The sequence below is a fragment of the Dasypus novemcinctus genome, chromosome 6, assembly GCF_030445035.2.
Source record: "Dasypus novemcinctus isolate mDasNov1 chromosome 6, mDasNov1.1.hap2, whole genome shotgun sequence".
NCBI classification, from domain to species: domain Eukaryota; kingdom Metazoa; phylum Chordata; class Mammalia; order Cingulata; family Dasypodidae; genus Dasypus; species Dasypus novemcinctus.
The window spans coordinates 34,848,673-34,865,121 of NC_080678.1; the positions used below are offsets into that span (position 1 = coordinate 34,848,673).

General features: G+C 40.5%; 1 protein-coding gene across 2 annotated transcripts in view; it reads left to right on the top strand.

The window, feature by feature from the left end:
• Nucleotides 1-16,449, top strand: part of ABCC2 (ATP binding cassette subfamily C member 2) — a 107,232-nt gene that overhangs the window by 30,297 nt on the left and 60,486 nt on the right. The window contains exons 3-9 of one of the 2 annotated variants that reach the window (XM_004459198.5): nt 8,783-8,908; nt 11,067-11,201; nt 11,402-11,509; nt 11,920-11,975; nt 13,146-13,380; nt 14,772-14,935; nt 15,727-15,904. In XM_004459198.5, the coding sequence (XP_004459255.1) occupies nt 8,783-8,908; nt 11,067-11,201; nt 11,402-11,509; nt 11,920-11,975; nt 13,146-13,380; nt 14,772-14,935; nt 15,727-15,904 (1,002 nt within the window). Of the gene's footprint in view, nt 1-8,782; nt 8,909-10,271; nt 11,202-11,401; nt 11,510-11,919; nt 11,976-13,145; nt 13,381-14,771; nt 14,936-15,726; nt 15,905-16,449 lie in introns of those variants that run through there. The other variant, XM_058298502.2, reaches the window with a different exon arrangement.

A 16,449-nucleotide genomic window follows, 5' to 3' on the forward strand; every position in this document is an offset into this window, starting at 1 on the left:
ACCAGAAATCTGTTGGCTTTTATAAAGGGAATTTATTTGGGGTAGAAGCTTAGAGTTACCAGGCCCCAAAGAGTCCAACTCAAAGTACCATAAGAGGTAATTCTCACCCAAAGTCTTTTGCCATGTGTTGGTGCAAGATGATGGGTGATGTCTGTGAGGGTTCAGCCTTACTCTTTTCTCTTAAGGCTCTGTGGTCCCAGCTTCTTCTGATCTCAGCTGTAGACTGGCATAGGACTCATCTCTCTCCCTGGTGCTTGTTTCTTTCCAGGCTCAGCTGCTCTGTTTGCATCACAAGGTCAGCTGTAGACTATCAGGCTCATCTCTCTTCCCGGGGCTGCAGGATCCACTAATATCTTCTCTGTGTATTTACTTCCACGTAGGAATCTATTTTATCAGCCCACCAAGGGGGCTGGGACTCAAAGCTGAGTCATACTCTAATGATGTGGTTGAATCAAAGTCCTAAAATTAATATAATTTAATCAGACATTTCAGCCGAATATAATATAATACAATCAAAAGGTTATCATGCGCAGAGGAACAGACCAGTTTACAAACATAATCTGTATCTCTTCTTGGAATTCATAAATAATATCAAGCTGTCATAAGGGGGGAACACTTCCTGAGTCATCCTACAAGGCCAACCTCACCTTCATACAAAGTCAGATAAACATGCTGTAAGAGAAGAAAATAACTAAGGATGCAGAAAAAGCATTTGACAAAATATAGCACCCTTTCTTGATTAAAAAACAACAACGCTTGGAACACTAGGAATAGAAGAAAACTTGCTCAACATAATAATGATCCTAAAGTGAGAAACACACAGTTAACATCCTACTTAATGTTGAAAGCCTTCCCTCTAAGATCAGGAACAAGACAAGGATGCCCACTCTCTCCACTGTTATTCAATATTGTACCGGAACACTTGCCAGAGCAATTTTAGGCAAGAAAACGAAATAAAAGGCATCTAAATTGGAAAGGAAGAAGTAAAATTTTCTCTATTTGCAGATATGATACAGAAAATCCTGAAAAATGCACAACAAAGTTCATATAGTTAACTAATTCAGCAAAGTGGTGGAGTACAAGATCAATACCCCAAAATCAGCAGTATTTCTATACTCAAGCAATGAGCAATCTGAAAAAGAAATCAAGACAAGAAATCCATTCACAATAGCAACTAAAGGAGTCAAATATCTAGGAATAAATCTAACCAAGGATGTAAAGTAATTGTACATAGAAAACTATAAAACATTGCTAAAAGAAATATTAAAGAAGACCTAAATAAATGGAAGGACATTCTGTCTTCATGGATTGGAAGCTTAAGTATCATTAAGATGTCAGTACTACTCAAAGCAATTTATAGATTGAATACAATCCCAATCAAAATTCCAAAAACCTTTGCAGAAATGGAAAAGCCAATCATCACATTTATATGGAAGTAAAAGGGGCTCTGAATATCTAAAAACCACCTTGGAAAAGAAAAATGAAGTTGGAAGACTAACACTTCCTGATCTTAAAAAGCCACAGTAATAAGGCAAATTATGGCTAAATGTACAGAAGAACTTTTAAATAATTGTTATCTGATATTAGATAGGCTGCTGGGAGATAAAATCTCTGGAATGAGGTAAAAATTCATCCTCAAGGAACATAGTGGAAGTAGATGCTCTCTATAATGGGTAGAAGATTCAACGAGAGTCTTTTGCAATTCATAAAGCACTGGGGAAAGATGGATTTTGCAGAGACGGAAAGGTGTTAAATACTGCCTTCACTCCCCTTTCTTTCAAACATCGGTGAGATTGTACCTCCTGAGGAAGTCAAGTTTTGTGAACTCCTTATCTGCTTGAAGCTTCTCTGAAAAATCAGAGATCAGGGGCAAAGAGTATTAATTATTTGGTAATCATTAAACAACCGCAATACTTCCCTGGTATTTATTAATAAAAGGATGTGTATGTTTCTGTTTATAAAAATAATGCTTGGGAGCAGATGTGGCTCAAGCAATTTAGTGACTGCTTCCCACATGGGAGGTCCTGGGTTCAGTTCTTGTTGCCTCCTAAAAACAAAAAAGCATACAAGCAAATAAATGAAAAAACCAATTCAGGGGAGCCAATGTGGCTCAGTGGTTGAGCACCAGCTTCCCATAAACAAGGTTCTGGTTTCAATCCCTGGCCCTGGTACTAAAAAAAAAAAAAAAAAAAAAAAAAAATCACGGTTATTGTAGTAAGTTTGGAGACTCTAGGGAAATAGGAAGGATATGAAATCCATCAATAATTGTATCACCCTAACAAAGTGCTGTTAACATTTTGGTATATTTGTATTTCCTTCCATTCTCTCTTTAAACAAAACAAACAAACATGAACAAAAGAGTACAGAATGAAAAGCAAAAGCCTCTCCCTCACCACTATTAATTTTAATCTTTTTTTTTTTTTTGAGGTCCTGGGGCCGGGGATTGAACCTCATATGTGGGAAGCCAGCACTCAACCCCTGAGCCACACCAACTCTCCCAACTTGCTTTTTTCATCTGTTTGCTTGTTTATTTTTTTGCTTTTAGGAGGCACTGGGGATGGAATCCGGGACCTTCCACGTGGGGAGCAGATGCTCAACTGCTTGAGTCACATCTGCTCCCCTATTTTAAATTATTTTCATGGTTACCTCTGCATCTGCAAATAATGTTTACACCTGTATTTCTTTATCTATCAATTTCAGCATACATCTATTTCTGCCCTCTATGAAAGACAAGAATTTAGCTCATCAACCCTACCCTTCACCCTCCTTTTCCTTCCCTCTTCTTTCACTAAAAATTATGCATAATTAATTATTTTCAGTTCTTTTGTTGACTACCTTTATGTTGAAAATAATCTATCATCAGTTTTAGACTGTGCTTTGTTGTTTTCATGCTTAAATGTTGTGTAATATAAGGGCATTAAATGTACCTTCCAATTTCTTGGATCCCTTCTGTTGGATAACTTCCTCAAAATTTTTTTTCAGAAAGAACAACAGTAAGTAAAGTCTAAATCCTTGCTTTCTGAAAATGTTCACCTGGATATAGAATGTAAGGTTAAAAATTTTTTTTTTTTTTTGCAAACTCTGACTATGTTGCTACTTTGTTCCCCAGCACGCCATGCTACTAATTAGAATTCTTCTCATTCCTGGTTATCTGGTCTGGGAAGCCTCTATGCTCTTTATTCTTAATGTTTTAAAATTTCATGTGAGTCTGTTTACGTTTGTCTTTTTTCATTCAACGGACTGCACTTTCAACCCAAAGACTCAGGCCTTTATCTCTGAGAAATTTTCATAAATTAACACTTTCATTTCCTCCATTTTCTTTGTTCCAGAACTTCTTTTTGATGGATGTTAGGGCCTCTAAATTGATCTTTCTTCTCATCTTCTCTCTTCTTTTTCTATTTCTTTTTCTCTTCCCACCCCACACTACGTTCTGGGAGATTTCCCCCATTTTTTCCTTCCGTTCTTCCTAAAGAACCTTTCATTTCAGCAATCATGGGTTTGATTTCCAAAAACTCTTCTTGATTTCTGAATATGCCTTTTCTTTTAAATAACAACCTATTAATGGATGCAATATATCTTCTCAAATTTCAGTTAGGACATTAATTTGAAAATAATTTAAATTCTCTTTTGTACTCTTAATAATTTCTACCTGTTTCATCCCAGGATCAGTTGTCTATTATCTTGGTTGTCGTCTTTGGTAGTATTGGTTTTTCTTAACGTGCTGGTGATTGTTTGTGTTCTGTTTGCATTTGTAAATAAAGAATTAAGTTAATTACATAGGTGGCTGGAGTAGGCCCCTCTGCGACTGTATACGTTGGCTTCCCCAGGAGGCCTCTCCCTGATGGAGGCCTGCCATGGGCCCTGAGTATTGGACAAGTGTGTGGACTTACTGGCTTCTCCTAAGTAGAAGCCTGGGCTGTCCTTCTCTACCCCTAATCCATACCCCAGTCAGGGTGAATGTACTCTGGGACACCAATACCCACAATACCCAAGAAAAGCATTCAGTAGGTAGTTAGCAGGTTCTGATAACGGCAGCATAGCAAGCCAGTTACCAAGCTAGCATGTGACTGTAGGGTGTCTGCAGCAGCTCCAGGCATCGCACCCTCAGTTCAGAATCCAGAGGCAGAAAAAGGGCCAGGTGCCCTACATATCACTTGAAAACTCAGCTTTATTGAGAAATAATTAATATACTATAAAACTCATCTGTTTAAATTGAACAATTTATTGGATTTTAGTATATTCCCAGTATTATGTGACCATCACTACTAATTCCAGAACATTTTCATCACTTTGAAAAGAAACCCTGTATCCATTAAGCAGTCACTTCCCATTTCCTCAGAATAGATTCCTAGAAGTAGAATTACTGTATAAAAATATATGAACAGTTTAAGGCTTTTCAAACGTAATGGGAATATTTTATACTCTAAGGAGGTAATTGCCAACTTACATTTTCATGACAAGTGTGTGAAAGCATATGTTTCTGCACCCTTGTCGGCACTGGGTATCAAATTTCCATCTTTGCTAATTTTATATGCAAAAATGACATCTCATTATTTCACTTTATATTTCTACAAGTACTAATGCAGTTGACTTTTTAATTTTTTAAGTATATTTCTTCATTTGTGAATTGTCTGTTTATACCACTTGCTTACTTTTAAAAACAGATGTTTGTATATTTAAGTTTATCTTTTGAATAGATAACTCACAGAAGTTTTTAAACTTCAAAAGGTACAAACAGGCAGAGCAGGTGTAGCTCAGGGGTTCAAAGCCTCCTTAACGAGGTCCTGGGTTCAATCTCCAGTACCTCCTAAAAAAAATGTACAAATGGGTACACAATACTCTACCCCCTCATTTTTTTTTCTCAGTTGGCAATCTCTGATACCAGTTCCTTGTATATTCTTCCAGAGGTAATCCGTGCTTTTACAAACACCTATATACATATATTTTTTTCACAAACTTTAGTGTTGGATATACAGTCTTCTGTGACTTGGAGATCCTTTCATTTTAGCACATAAAGAGCTGCTTCTTTCTTCTTCTTCTTCTTCTTCTTTTTTTTTTTTTTTTTAGGTACCAGAACCAGGGATTGAACCCAGGACCTCATATGCAGGAGGCTGGCACTCAGTCACTGAGCCATATAGGCTTCCCAGAGTTAGCTCCACTGTCTGTTTACTCGTTGTTTGCTCATTTTTTGTTGTTGTTGTTTTAAAAATTTTGCTCATTGTCTGCTTGGTTTTTTTTTTTTTTTTTTTTTTTTGCTCATTGTTTGTTTTCTTTAGGAGGTATCAGGAATCAAATCTGAGACCTCCCATGTGAGAGGTGGGGTCTCATCTGCTTGAACTACTCCTGCTTTTCTTCTTAATGACCACTTGAAATTCTGTTATGGGTGTGCCATGATTTATGTGCCCATGACAGGAATTTAGGCTTTTTCTAATCTTCTGCCATCATAAGTAATGCTGCAATAAATAGCTTTGTATACTTGAGTTTGTCTGTAGGAAAAATTCCTAGAAATGAAATCATTGGGTTAAGATTATGTGGATGTAAAATTTTTTGTAGACAGTGCAAATTGTTCTGTCTCACCAACTTTAAATTTTTTTAAAAAAATTATTGTTATGTTTAAAGAAGCTTTAGATTACATGTTACATTGAAAATACAGGGGATTCCCATGTGCATCATCCCATCCCCCTCCCATCCCTTTCCCCATTAACAACATCTTTCATTAGTTTGGTACATTTGTTGCAATTCTTGAACACATACTAAAGTATTGCTTCTAACCATGGTTGTTGGAGAAAAATGACATTCACTGGGACATGGAGACTAATATGACCACAAACAGAGAAAGAATTTATTGAGAAGCTCTCCCAATGGTAAGGGTCTGAAGAGAGACTTCAGCTCACTCCTTGAAGGGGGCATTTGAATTTGTACAGTACATTCATAGGCGGGGAAATGATAGTGGGAGGGGGGTTGAGGGTCCAAGTGAGGTGCGGGGACCAATAGGAAGCCCTGGAGGTGAAAATTTTCCGTGATAGTGACTAGAGAATAGTGGGTTAGGGAGCTATGGTTTCTTGGACTGCTGCAGGAGCAGGTGTTTCTTTTGATCTGTAGGGATTAAAGGGCTTCTTTATCTCCCTTCAGTATGTAAATAGTGAAGGTTTCCGTCTTGTAAACCTCTAACAATGGTCAATAGTTTACATTATGGTTTACACTTTGCACAATTTTATAGGTTTTGACAAAATGAATAATAACCTGTGTCTGTCATTGCAGTATTATACAGAACAATTCCAATGTCCTAAAAATGCCCCATGTTACCATTCTTCTTCCCTCTCCCTCCCCTCAGAACCTCTGGTGACCACTGCCTTTATATCAATATTACAAGTTCTTCCATTGCTAGAATAATAGTAAGTTTACTTTAGTTCATTGTTGCATTCCCCCCTTATGTTTGTTCATTCCTCAATCCTGAGGATTTTTGGATGGTGATGTCCATTCTGCTTCTGACTGATAGGGAATTTAGATCCTATGGGGCAGATGGGTGGAACGGTCTTGCTAGCAATTGTAAATACTCTATTTTTTGGGATGGGGCTGTCCATCATCATCATTTTGTTAGTTGCCCGGGGTGAGTCTAATGAATTGGAGGGTCAGTGTTGGCTGCAACTCTGCTGAGATGCAGGACTCAACTGGCACATGAATAGTCAGAAGATTTAAATCTCTTGGACTCATATTTAATAGGTATAGTACTAATTATAGGTTCAGATAAAAGGGTCCAACTCCAATGCATTGAGGGATAGGTTATCATATATTCCAAAGTAAAACCCTGACAGGGTGCTGAATTCCGGTTGTCTGCCCTTTCCATTGTGTCCAGATGTCCCTAGAACCCTCTGACCACCCTGCTTGAGGCACGATTTACTGCTGCAGTCAGTGGTGAGATCCTCCTGAGATGTGCATAAGCATAACCTCTGCAGTGACCTTCCGACTCACTTTGAAATCTCTTAGTCGTAAAAACTTGTTTTTATTTAATATTTCTCCCTTTTGGGCAAGGTCTTTTTCCAAATGCATCACTAGTTGGCATTTGGTAATAATCTCTCAGAACTTTTTAATTATCAAATGTTTTGATGTTTGCTAATCGGTTAAGTAAAAACCGGTATGACATAATTTTAAATTGCACTCTCATTAGTGAAGTTAAGCATCTTCTCGTATGTTTAAGAGTCATTTATATTTCATTTTCTTTAAATTATTTAGTTATAGTCCATGCCCATTTTAGAAAACTGGTCCCTTTTGTTATGAATTGTTCAGTGCATTTCTAATTGATTTATATAAATCAATTATCAATATATATGTATGCCTGTGTCAGGGCCCACTCCATTTCACTGCCCTCAAAGGTGGGTGTTTTTGTTCCAGTTTGTTCTATTTTACTTCTTAATTTACCTAAAGGTAAACATACCTGGCCATTTCAAAAGCTATTATTATTTTCCAAAGACCTAACAGTCTGGTGTGAGGAAAGCATCATATAGTATATTGTATGCTTGAGAAAAAGGCATTCCCCTATGAACATGTCTTTGATTCTACTCCTTGCTAAAAAATAAATCTGGTTCCCTTTGTTAAAGTTGCATTCATCTCTCTTCTTGGCTGGTTTTCATTACAGAGGACCCAGGGTCTCTGTTTCAGCCTTCTGAATGAATGGGACAAATAGGAATGACTAGAGGCAGATGGATGGGAACATGAAAGGAAGAGGGTAGGGAAGATGATACAGGAAAATATCTTTGGTTTGGGAACCAAGATACTGATAGAGCTCCTCTATGAAGGTAGTAATTTTCCCTTCTTTTGGGAGAGGTTGGTGCTTTAGAATAATACAGTGTGTATCATGTTTCATGAGCTCATAGAATAAATATTGATTGGAATCATCCTCAGGTCACGTAATCTCAGTCTCCTGCAACATTAGCTACAAAGGTTGTATGGGGTCAAGGCTGGAGTCAATGATCAAAGGAAGAGAATAGTACCACCCCAGTTGCGATAGGGCTTCTCCTATTGGTTCTCTAACACTGTGTAACAAATTATTCCCAAATTTAGCAGCTTGAAAAACAAACATTGTTATCTCCTCACAGTTTCTATGGTTCAGGAACCTGGGAACAGTTTATCTGAGTTCTGCGTCGGGGTTTCTCATGAGTTAGAGTTAATATGCTGACTGGGGATAGTTATCTGAAGCCTTGATTTTGAGGCTGGAGGATCCACTTCTAAGATGGCTCACTTTCATGGCCATTGGCAAGAGGCCTCAGGTTCTCACTGGCTGTTGGAAGGTCTCAGTCCCTCACTAAACAGATATCTCCATAGGGCCACTCAAGTGTGTTCATGACAAAGTTGCTAGCTTTCCCCAGAATGAGTGATCCAAGAGAGAGACAACAAGGGGGAAACCACAATGCTTTTTATGATCTTGTCTTGGAAATCATACACTGTCACTTTTGCCATGCTGTGTTTATTCGAAGTGAGATTGTAAGTCCAGCCCACCCTTGTGAGGAGAGAAAGGAAACTAAGCTCTACGTTTTGAAGGGAGGAATATCAAAAAATTTGTTGATCTATTTTTAAACCACGACATTCAGGCATTCTTCAAAAACACTTATCAGGGTATGCTTTGTACTTTATTCCATTATTTGAACTATAGGTATCCATTCATTCCACATATATTTATTGAATGTGTTATCCAAACCACTGTATATCTGTCCATGACTGGTGATCCTTCTAAGAGACTTGTAAAGAAGGATTTTCTCTAACAGCAATCTTTTTCTCTTCTCAGGTGCTTGTTGGAGTTCTTCTTATTCTAGCAGCCATAGAACTGCTCCTTGTACTCATAGAAGACTTTGGACAAGCCACAGTCCCTCCCATTAGATATACCAATCCAAGCCTCTACTTGGGCACATGGGTAAGACCCATCTCCACTTCTGACCTTATTTTCTACCAACTTTTTTCGGGGGGCGGGTGGGGAATTAAGTCGAATTTCATCTTGAGAATTTTAGAAGTAGAAGGGACCATCTAGTACAAACTTCTCACTTTATAGATGAAGACTCTGAAAACTAAGAAAGGTTAAGTGACTTGCCTGAGGCATATAGTTAGAAGGTAGCAGAGCTGGATCTAAAGCATAATCTTCCAATTCTTGACCCATTGTTCTTTCTACTATAGCCTGATATTCTTCATTCCTTTCTAGGGAGCTATAGTGAGACAAAACTTGGTTATGGTGGGTAAGACTGAAGTATACAAATTTTAGCTTTTCATCTTCTTTTACACACTAATTTACAGAGCCTTCTTACTGAGTTAAGTATTGGTTCTAATGACTAAGAGTATTTTATATCCTCATATCTTGTCACCTAAGGATCATAGATGAGATCTAAGTTTCTTGAAGTAAAACAGTTTTTTATATGCTGTAAGTATTATTTTTGAATTGATACACTGGTGATGCTAATCAATGGGTCACAGAATCTAAATTGTGTAACTGATATCAGAAACTGGTAACTACTGCAGGCATGATTTTCTGGGGGTCTACATAGTGTTAACAAAAAATTGGATTAGTTGTCATCATTTTGAAGAGGAAGATGCCACATAAAATCTGCATTTCCAAAGCTTCTTAAAAAAATCAGAACATCTGACAACCATGGACCTACCATCCCATAAAGCAGGGGTTCTAAAGAAGGGGTCCATGAGTTTGAATTGAAATTCAAAAAAACATTATTCTTGTAGGGACATGTGGGTATGATATATTTATTAAATAATACACAGTATAGTGTGGACTTAATTAGGGGTCCATGGTTTTTACCTGATTGCAAAGGGACTCGTGGAACAAAAAGTTAAGAACCCCTACCACAGAGCACTGCTTAGCTGTTTATTTTAGACCAATCATCTGCTAAGCACAGACTCCATCTGGCCTGCTTCACTCAAAATCATTACCGATTGGTCCCTGTTGTCATTTTGTTTGCTAACATGTTATAGAACAAACAAGGCAGAGATGTGCTGGAACTAGCTCACACAGAGCTGATTGCATGCATCTCTTCCCATCCCTGCATCCAGTGACATCACATTGGAGCTTGAAATCTGTGATGGTGGGAGTGTTTTCATCATGGAAATTGCTAAATGCTACAAATCACAGCTTTTTTCAGAGAGATGATTTGCTAGCACACTGAGTCTAGAGAATCAACCAGCATTTAACTAGCTATATCTAAGTGAGATGATAGAAGGCAAGGTTTTCATTTTTAATTGCTTAATCTAATATCAGAAAACCAAGGCGCACAGACCTTGCATCTACCCATCTGAATCTGCCTCCCTCTCCTGACTGCTGCATGCCTCAGCTTCATTTCCTTGGGTCCTGAAAAAGCTTTTCTGCTTCCCAAAGTGGCTCCTTTAAAATGCAGATAGTGATCCTCAGTCTTCTTAGCTAACTCCCCACCCAAATGTGGTGAATAGAGATGAGGTGGGGAAAGGGATCCAGGGAGAGCAGATTTGGCCCAATGGGTAGGGCCTCCGCCTACCACATGGGAGGCCCACGGTTCAAACCCCAGGCCTCCTTGACCCGTCTGATTGAGCTGGCCCATGCGCAGTGCTGATGCACTCAAGGAGTGCCCTGCCATGCAGGGGTGTCCCCCGCGTAAGGGAGTCCCACGCGCAAGGAGTGCGCCCCATAAGGAGAGCTGCCCAGCACAAAAGAAAACACAGCCTGCCCAGGAATGGCACCGCACACACAGAGCTGACGCAGCAAGATGATGCAACAAAACATGACACAGATTCTTGGTGCCGCTGACATAAGCGGACACAGAAGAACACACAGCGAATGGACACAGAGAGCAGACAATGGGGGGGAAGGTGGAATAAATAAAAAAATAAATCTTAAAAAAGAAAAAGAAAGGGGAAGGTGGATGGTATCAAGGAGGAATCTACAATTTGGCATTCATGTACTGTCTAACTGGCCAGATTAGTAACAAGGATCTCCTTCTTCAGCCCCCCTTTCTTCCCATGTCAGTGGACATCCTTCTTGTCTCCTATCTCTGATTGGCCACAATATTCTTCAAAACTTGGTGTGAATTTCTCCCTAGCTCGTGGTTTTGCTGATCCAACACAGCAGGCAATGGTGTGTGCAGAAGAGCTCTTGGTTTCTGTCCTTATTCTGGATTCTTTCAATATTCTGTGGCACTTTCCAGTTTCAGACTCTGATCCGGGCACTATTAAAGGTAAGGAGAAAGGAGAGGGTTGGCATGAGGGGGTAATGCTGGGCAACTTTTGAGTCTGAGGGAATGGCATCAAGTAAGTTGAGCTCCAGGGTGGACTTGTATCTAGATTGTTTGAAGATAGGCTTTAATCACACCCATGGGTATACATATGTATTTAATTTGGATAAAAGGCTCATTTTCTAATTTTTTTTCTCCCATAGGGCAACAGTTCTAATTTGGCCTACTCCTGTCTATTCTTCATCTCCTACGCAGTCCACATCCTGATCCTGATCCTTTCAGCATTTTCAGAAAAAAATGCCTCATCAAATGTGAGACTATAAATATTCCCACTTAATGTATCGTTTAATTGGATAGTAACAAATGCAACTTTGAGATGTGTAGGTCTCATGGAGGACCCACAAGTCTGGAATAAGGTAGTACAGACCATTATATGACATAAGGAAACAGAAGGTGACTAAAGTATTGAAATTTTGACTTTCATGTTCACCCACCAACCTTCAGCATAAGCAGTTAATGTATCTATGTGAGCAAATCTGATTATCACTCTACTAGTGACCTTAGGGTTGCCATATAAGCAAATGTTGACCAACAGGCTTCCCTAACATATTTAGTTTCTAGCACAGCCTCATATCCGGCAAACTCTGTTTCTGATTTTAGAGTCCTGTAGAGTTCCCATTTCCAGTTTATTTTACTTTCTGATTTTTTGTGTGTCTTGCAGAATCCATCAACCACGGCTTCATTTTTGAGTAACATTACATTTAGTTGGTATGACAGGTAGGAAATCCTGAAGTATGGGTTGTCTTTATCCCTACCCCCTCATTTTTCTGAAAGTGATGGAAAGCTTAACTTTTACGAATGCCCCCTGTGGCCACCATTTCTCCTCTGCTTAGTCAGAGTCAGGCAACGTTAGAACATAGGGATCAGTTTAGTTCAGTCCTTTCATTGGGCAGATTGGGACACTGAGGAAAGGATGAAGAGGGGTTTGCTTTTGGAAGTCTGGGGATTTCACAGGAGAAAAGGAATGAGGCAGTAGGATGGGAAAAGGGAAGTTTGGTGGCAGGCAGTGTGGCACAGAGTTGAAGAATAAGGAGTGAACTGGCTGGTCCAGGCTGAAGATGTGTCCTTGACCTTTGTCATTCCATGGACCTCTTAGGTAGCCTGGTGAAGCCCACAGATCCCTTCTCAGAATAATGTTTTAAATGCATAAAATAAGAAAAATAGGAGTATAAATGAAAACAACTATATTCCTATTTTATCAAAGTCTTTTTTAAAGTTTATGAGATAGTAATACATGTGCTTTATTAATGCATTAAATACGATTTAGTGGTGGGTCTAATAACGACCATCATTTTAAAGTAGTGATAAGCATAAGTGAGCCATGAAAACATGTGTGATTTGTCCTGGTGACAAAGGCACAGGTCCTCGTTTTACAACTGGATTGGTTACCTACACCCACATTTAGAAGAAAAGGCTACATTTCAGTTAGAAGTTAGTGACAATAAGGATGTAATTTTTTGTCAACATATTCTCACACCCCAGGTTAAGAAGCCCTGATCTAGAGAGACAATGTAGAAGCGGCTACCAGGTCTGCTCAGTTTCTTGAGGCTATCAGGGATGCCAGATCAGCAGAGAGGCAGCCAGTATTGAGGAGGAAGGAAGGGGAGGAGGGGAGGTGATGATCTGCGGGCTCTTAACTCAGTGGCACCCTGCCTCTTCTCCCAAATTTGTCCCTTGACTTCTACCACCTTCCATTACCTCTGCCTGCTGCCTTTTCTCCTCTTCCCACTTTGCTCTCAAATTCAAAGGGACAGGAAACGAGGGTAGTGGTGCAAGGGGGAAGTTCTAGGCCTCTTGTCCGCCCATCCCAGAACGGGGAGGCAGGTTTGGAGAGAGGTGGCGATGAGACCACCCTCCGACCCAGCCTGTGGGTCACTCTTGTTCCAGCGTTGTTCTGAAAGGCTACAGGAGAGCTCTGACTCTCGAAGATGTCTGGGATGTGGATGAAGAGAGTAAAACCAAGACATTAGTCAGCAACTTTGAAAAGCATATGACAGGGGAGCTACAGAAGGCCAGGCAGGCGCTCCAGAGACGGCGACAGAAGAGCTCCCAGCGGAACTCTGAAGCCAGGCTGCACGGCATCAACAAGAGCCAGAGTCAAAGCCAAGACATCCTTGTCCTGGTAACTTTCCCACAAGAGTCTGTGTAAATGTGCTTATATGTTTCAGGCAAGAGGGCATCAGCATCGTGATTATGTCCTTACAATTTTATAGCATTTTATACATTTCAGAGCAGTTTATATCATTAGTAATACTTGCAGTATTAATTCTACATTAGGGTACGTGGAGTACTCTGTACTATTCTCTCTCCTTTTGAGTGTATTTTTAATTTCTCATAATAAAATCTTTTAAAAAATAAAAAGAATAAAATAATACCTTAACATTACTGGGATTTGCACCTTGGTGGGATTTAGCATTAGCAGCTAATAAACTGAGACTCTTTGGGAGTAGGCCATGTTATTAAAAGATAAAACATGCTAATGTGTTTGTGGTGGAGTTCTACTTTAGGGAGGATGATCAAGGGAGGCTTCTCAGTGGAGGTGACATTTGAGCAGAGACCCAAATGATGAGAAGAGTCGGTCTCTGGGACAGTAAAAGGGAAGTTATCCAGCCAGAGGGAGCAGGAGTGTGAGGCTGAGAGGGTTAGTCCAAGGAACTGAAAGAAGGTCCAGGAGCATCGTAAGAGAGGCTGAGCATGGGGTGAGATAGGCTCAGGGGGGCGGGCGAGGACTAGCCTGTGTAGACCCTCGTGGACCATGGTCAGGAGGCGGGACGTGACTTTAAGTCTGATGGAAAGCCAGTGGAAGGTTTTAAGCAGACGAGCAATACAATCTGATTTATACTTTTAAAAGCTCACTAGGGCTACCTGGAGAGTAGAAAAGCAGAGGCTGGGAGACAGGCTAGGGCAGTCATCAGTGAAGAGAAACGAATCAGAGAGGAGGTCAGTGAGAGAAATCAGGGAGAGGATATGACTGGTAGGAAAATCTGACACTGAGACTGAGACAATGGAATTGGGGGGGGAAGGGGCATGATAGGACTCCAGAGAATGTAATGAAGAGGCCAAAATATAGGAAAAAGAAGGGGCTGTGAATTAGCAGTAATGCCCCGCAACAACCACAAGCAAAAAGGAACAAAACTTCTACACGTCCAGAATTTGTGTCACCACGCCAAAGCCCTTTACTCTCAGGATTGCCCCTCAGGTCCCCACTCAGTGCCCCTGGGTTAATTAGCTGCTAATGCTAAATCCCACTCAGACCCAGTATTCTCATCAGGTGAGTTGCCTGATTTTCTAATCTGAGGTAGATTATAAGTATCAGTTAGGAGGGGGAGAGGGAAATGGCAACAGCAGCTAGAAGGGTGGCCTGGCAACCAGGCAGTGAAGAAAAACATCAAAGTCTGTGCACAGAAGGCAAAGGGGCTCTGAGGTTTAACATTCTGTAGCCATTTAATGCAGGAGCAAAGTCTTATACTACGTAACTCCGGGGACACTGTTGTTGTTTGGTTTTGTACTTAGGAAGAAACTAAAAAGAAAAAAAAGGAGTCGGGGAACACAAAGGATTTTCCAAGGTCTTGGTTAGTCAAGACCCTCTTCAAAACTTTCTACACCATTCTTCTAAAATCATTCCTGTTGAAGCTAGTGCATGACGTCCTCGTGTTTGTGAATCCTGTGGTGCTGAAGTAAGTCCTCAGGTTTTGGGCTGTTCTTTCAGGCCTTCCTCGGCCACCCTCCTTTTTGCCCCCTGTGTATGCCCACAGGAACTTATTATTAAATTCCACTTTAAAAACGCTCATAACTTCCCTTCACCTTACAGCATTATGTTCACGAAAAGCTCAAGGCAGATTTTAAGATCTAAGATGATGGACAATTTGGCTTCCCTCATTTCCACTCCCACCCCTTCACGGAAAGCCAGATACTTGTTAGGGTCTCTTCACTGTTAATGGAGCTGAGCCATGTCCAAGATGTGGACTGTGGACCTCAGACCTAATTTCTGTGCCCTCATCTCTCCATAGTCACAGCCTTCCATCCGAGGTTCAGGTTAATCCTGCCAAGACTTCTCAATCTGCTGGGATCTATGTAATGAACCCTCCCCCGGGAGAAGCCCTTCTAACTCTTGCTGGATCCACATCCTAATTCCTTTCCAGGCTTGCATTTTCCAGGAACAAATTAGCTTGTCCCACACATCCTTTTCTATGGGAAATGGGCAGAGGCAAAGCCAAAGCATTGCAGTAGCAGTTCTATGGGCATTTCCTTCATTATCCGTTCTCACAGCCACTGGCCAGGCAGCCTAAACGCTTGCTGTTCATGTCCTAGTAAAAGCCACCTGTGGAGCTTAGGATTCCCAAAGGTGTTTGGTTAGTCTGGTCACTTTTGTTACCTGCAGCTACATGTAGGGCAGGCATCTGCTCCCAAGGAAGGTGAAGAGCCCTTTCAGGCCTGATGGGCATCAATCACTTGATTTTTCTGACAGGTTACTGATCATCTTTGCAAACGACCCTAGCATGTATGTGTGGACTGGATATCTCTATTCCATCCTCTTCTTTGTTTTGGCGCTCATGCAGTCCGTCTGCCTTCAGAGCTATTTTCGGCTGTGCTTCATGCTGGGCGTGCAAGTCCGGACCGCTGTCATGGCCTCTGTATACAGGAAGGTAAGCTAAATACACCAGGTGGCTCCAAAGAAAATCCCCTTCCTAAGTATGAGGAAATTACAGTCAATTTTCGTTATTCACGGTAGTTCCTTCTATAAACTTGCTGCAAACACTGAACTAGCAAATACAGAGTCATTGCTCTTAGGGACAATAGAAGGTTAGGTTCCCTGAGTCTCTGGTCACAACATTTTCATCAAGTGGTTAATCGTAACCTTGTTTTGTGTACATTTCTGTTTACTTAATATGTAATTGTTGATTCATTAACATCAAACTCAGGGCGAACAGCACTAAAACTCATGCCTGAATGCGGCTTATCTCACACACGAGTTTTCTCTTTACGGCACATCCCAGACGCTTGTTTACGGTCTGAGAGCTGAAGTGAGGAGGCAGAGCATCGCCTGGTTCTACCTCAGCTGGAACCATGCACATCAGGCAAATCAAAGTTTTTACCTCTCTGTCCGTGTCTGAGAATGACCACAAATTGCCACAAGTTCTGATTTGGGGGCTATCAATAAATTTTAGAAAGTAGGTGAATTTGCAGAATC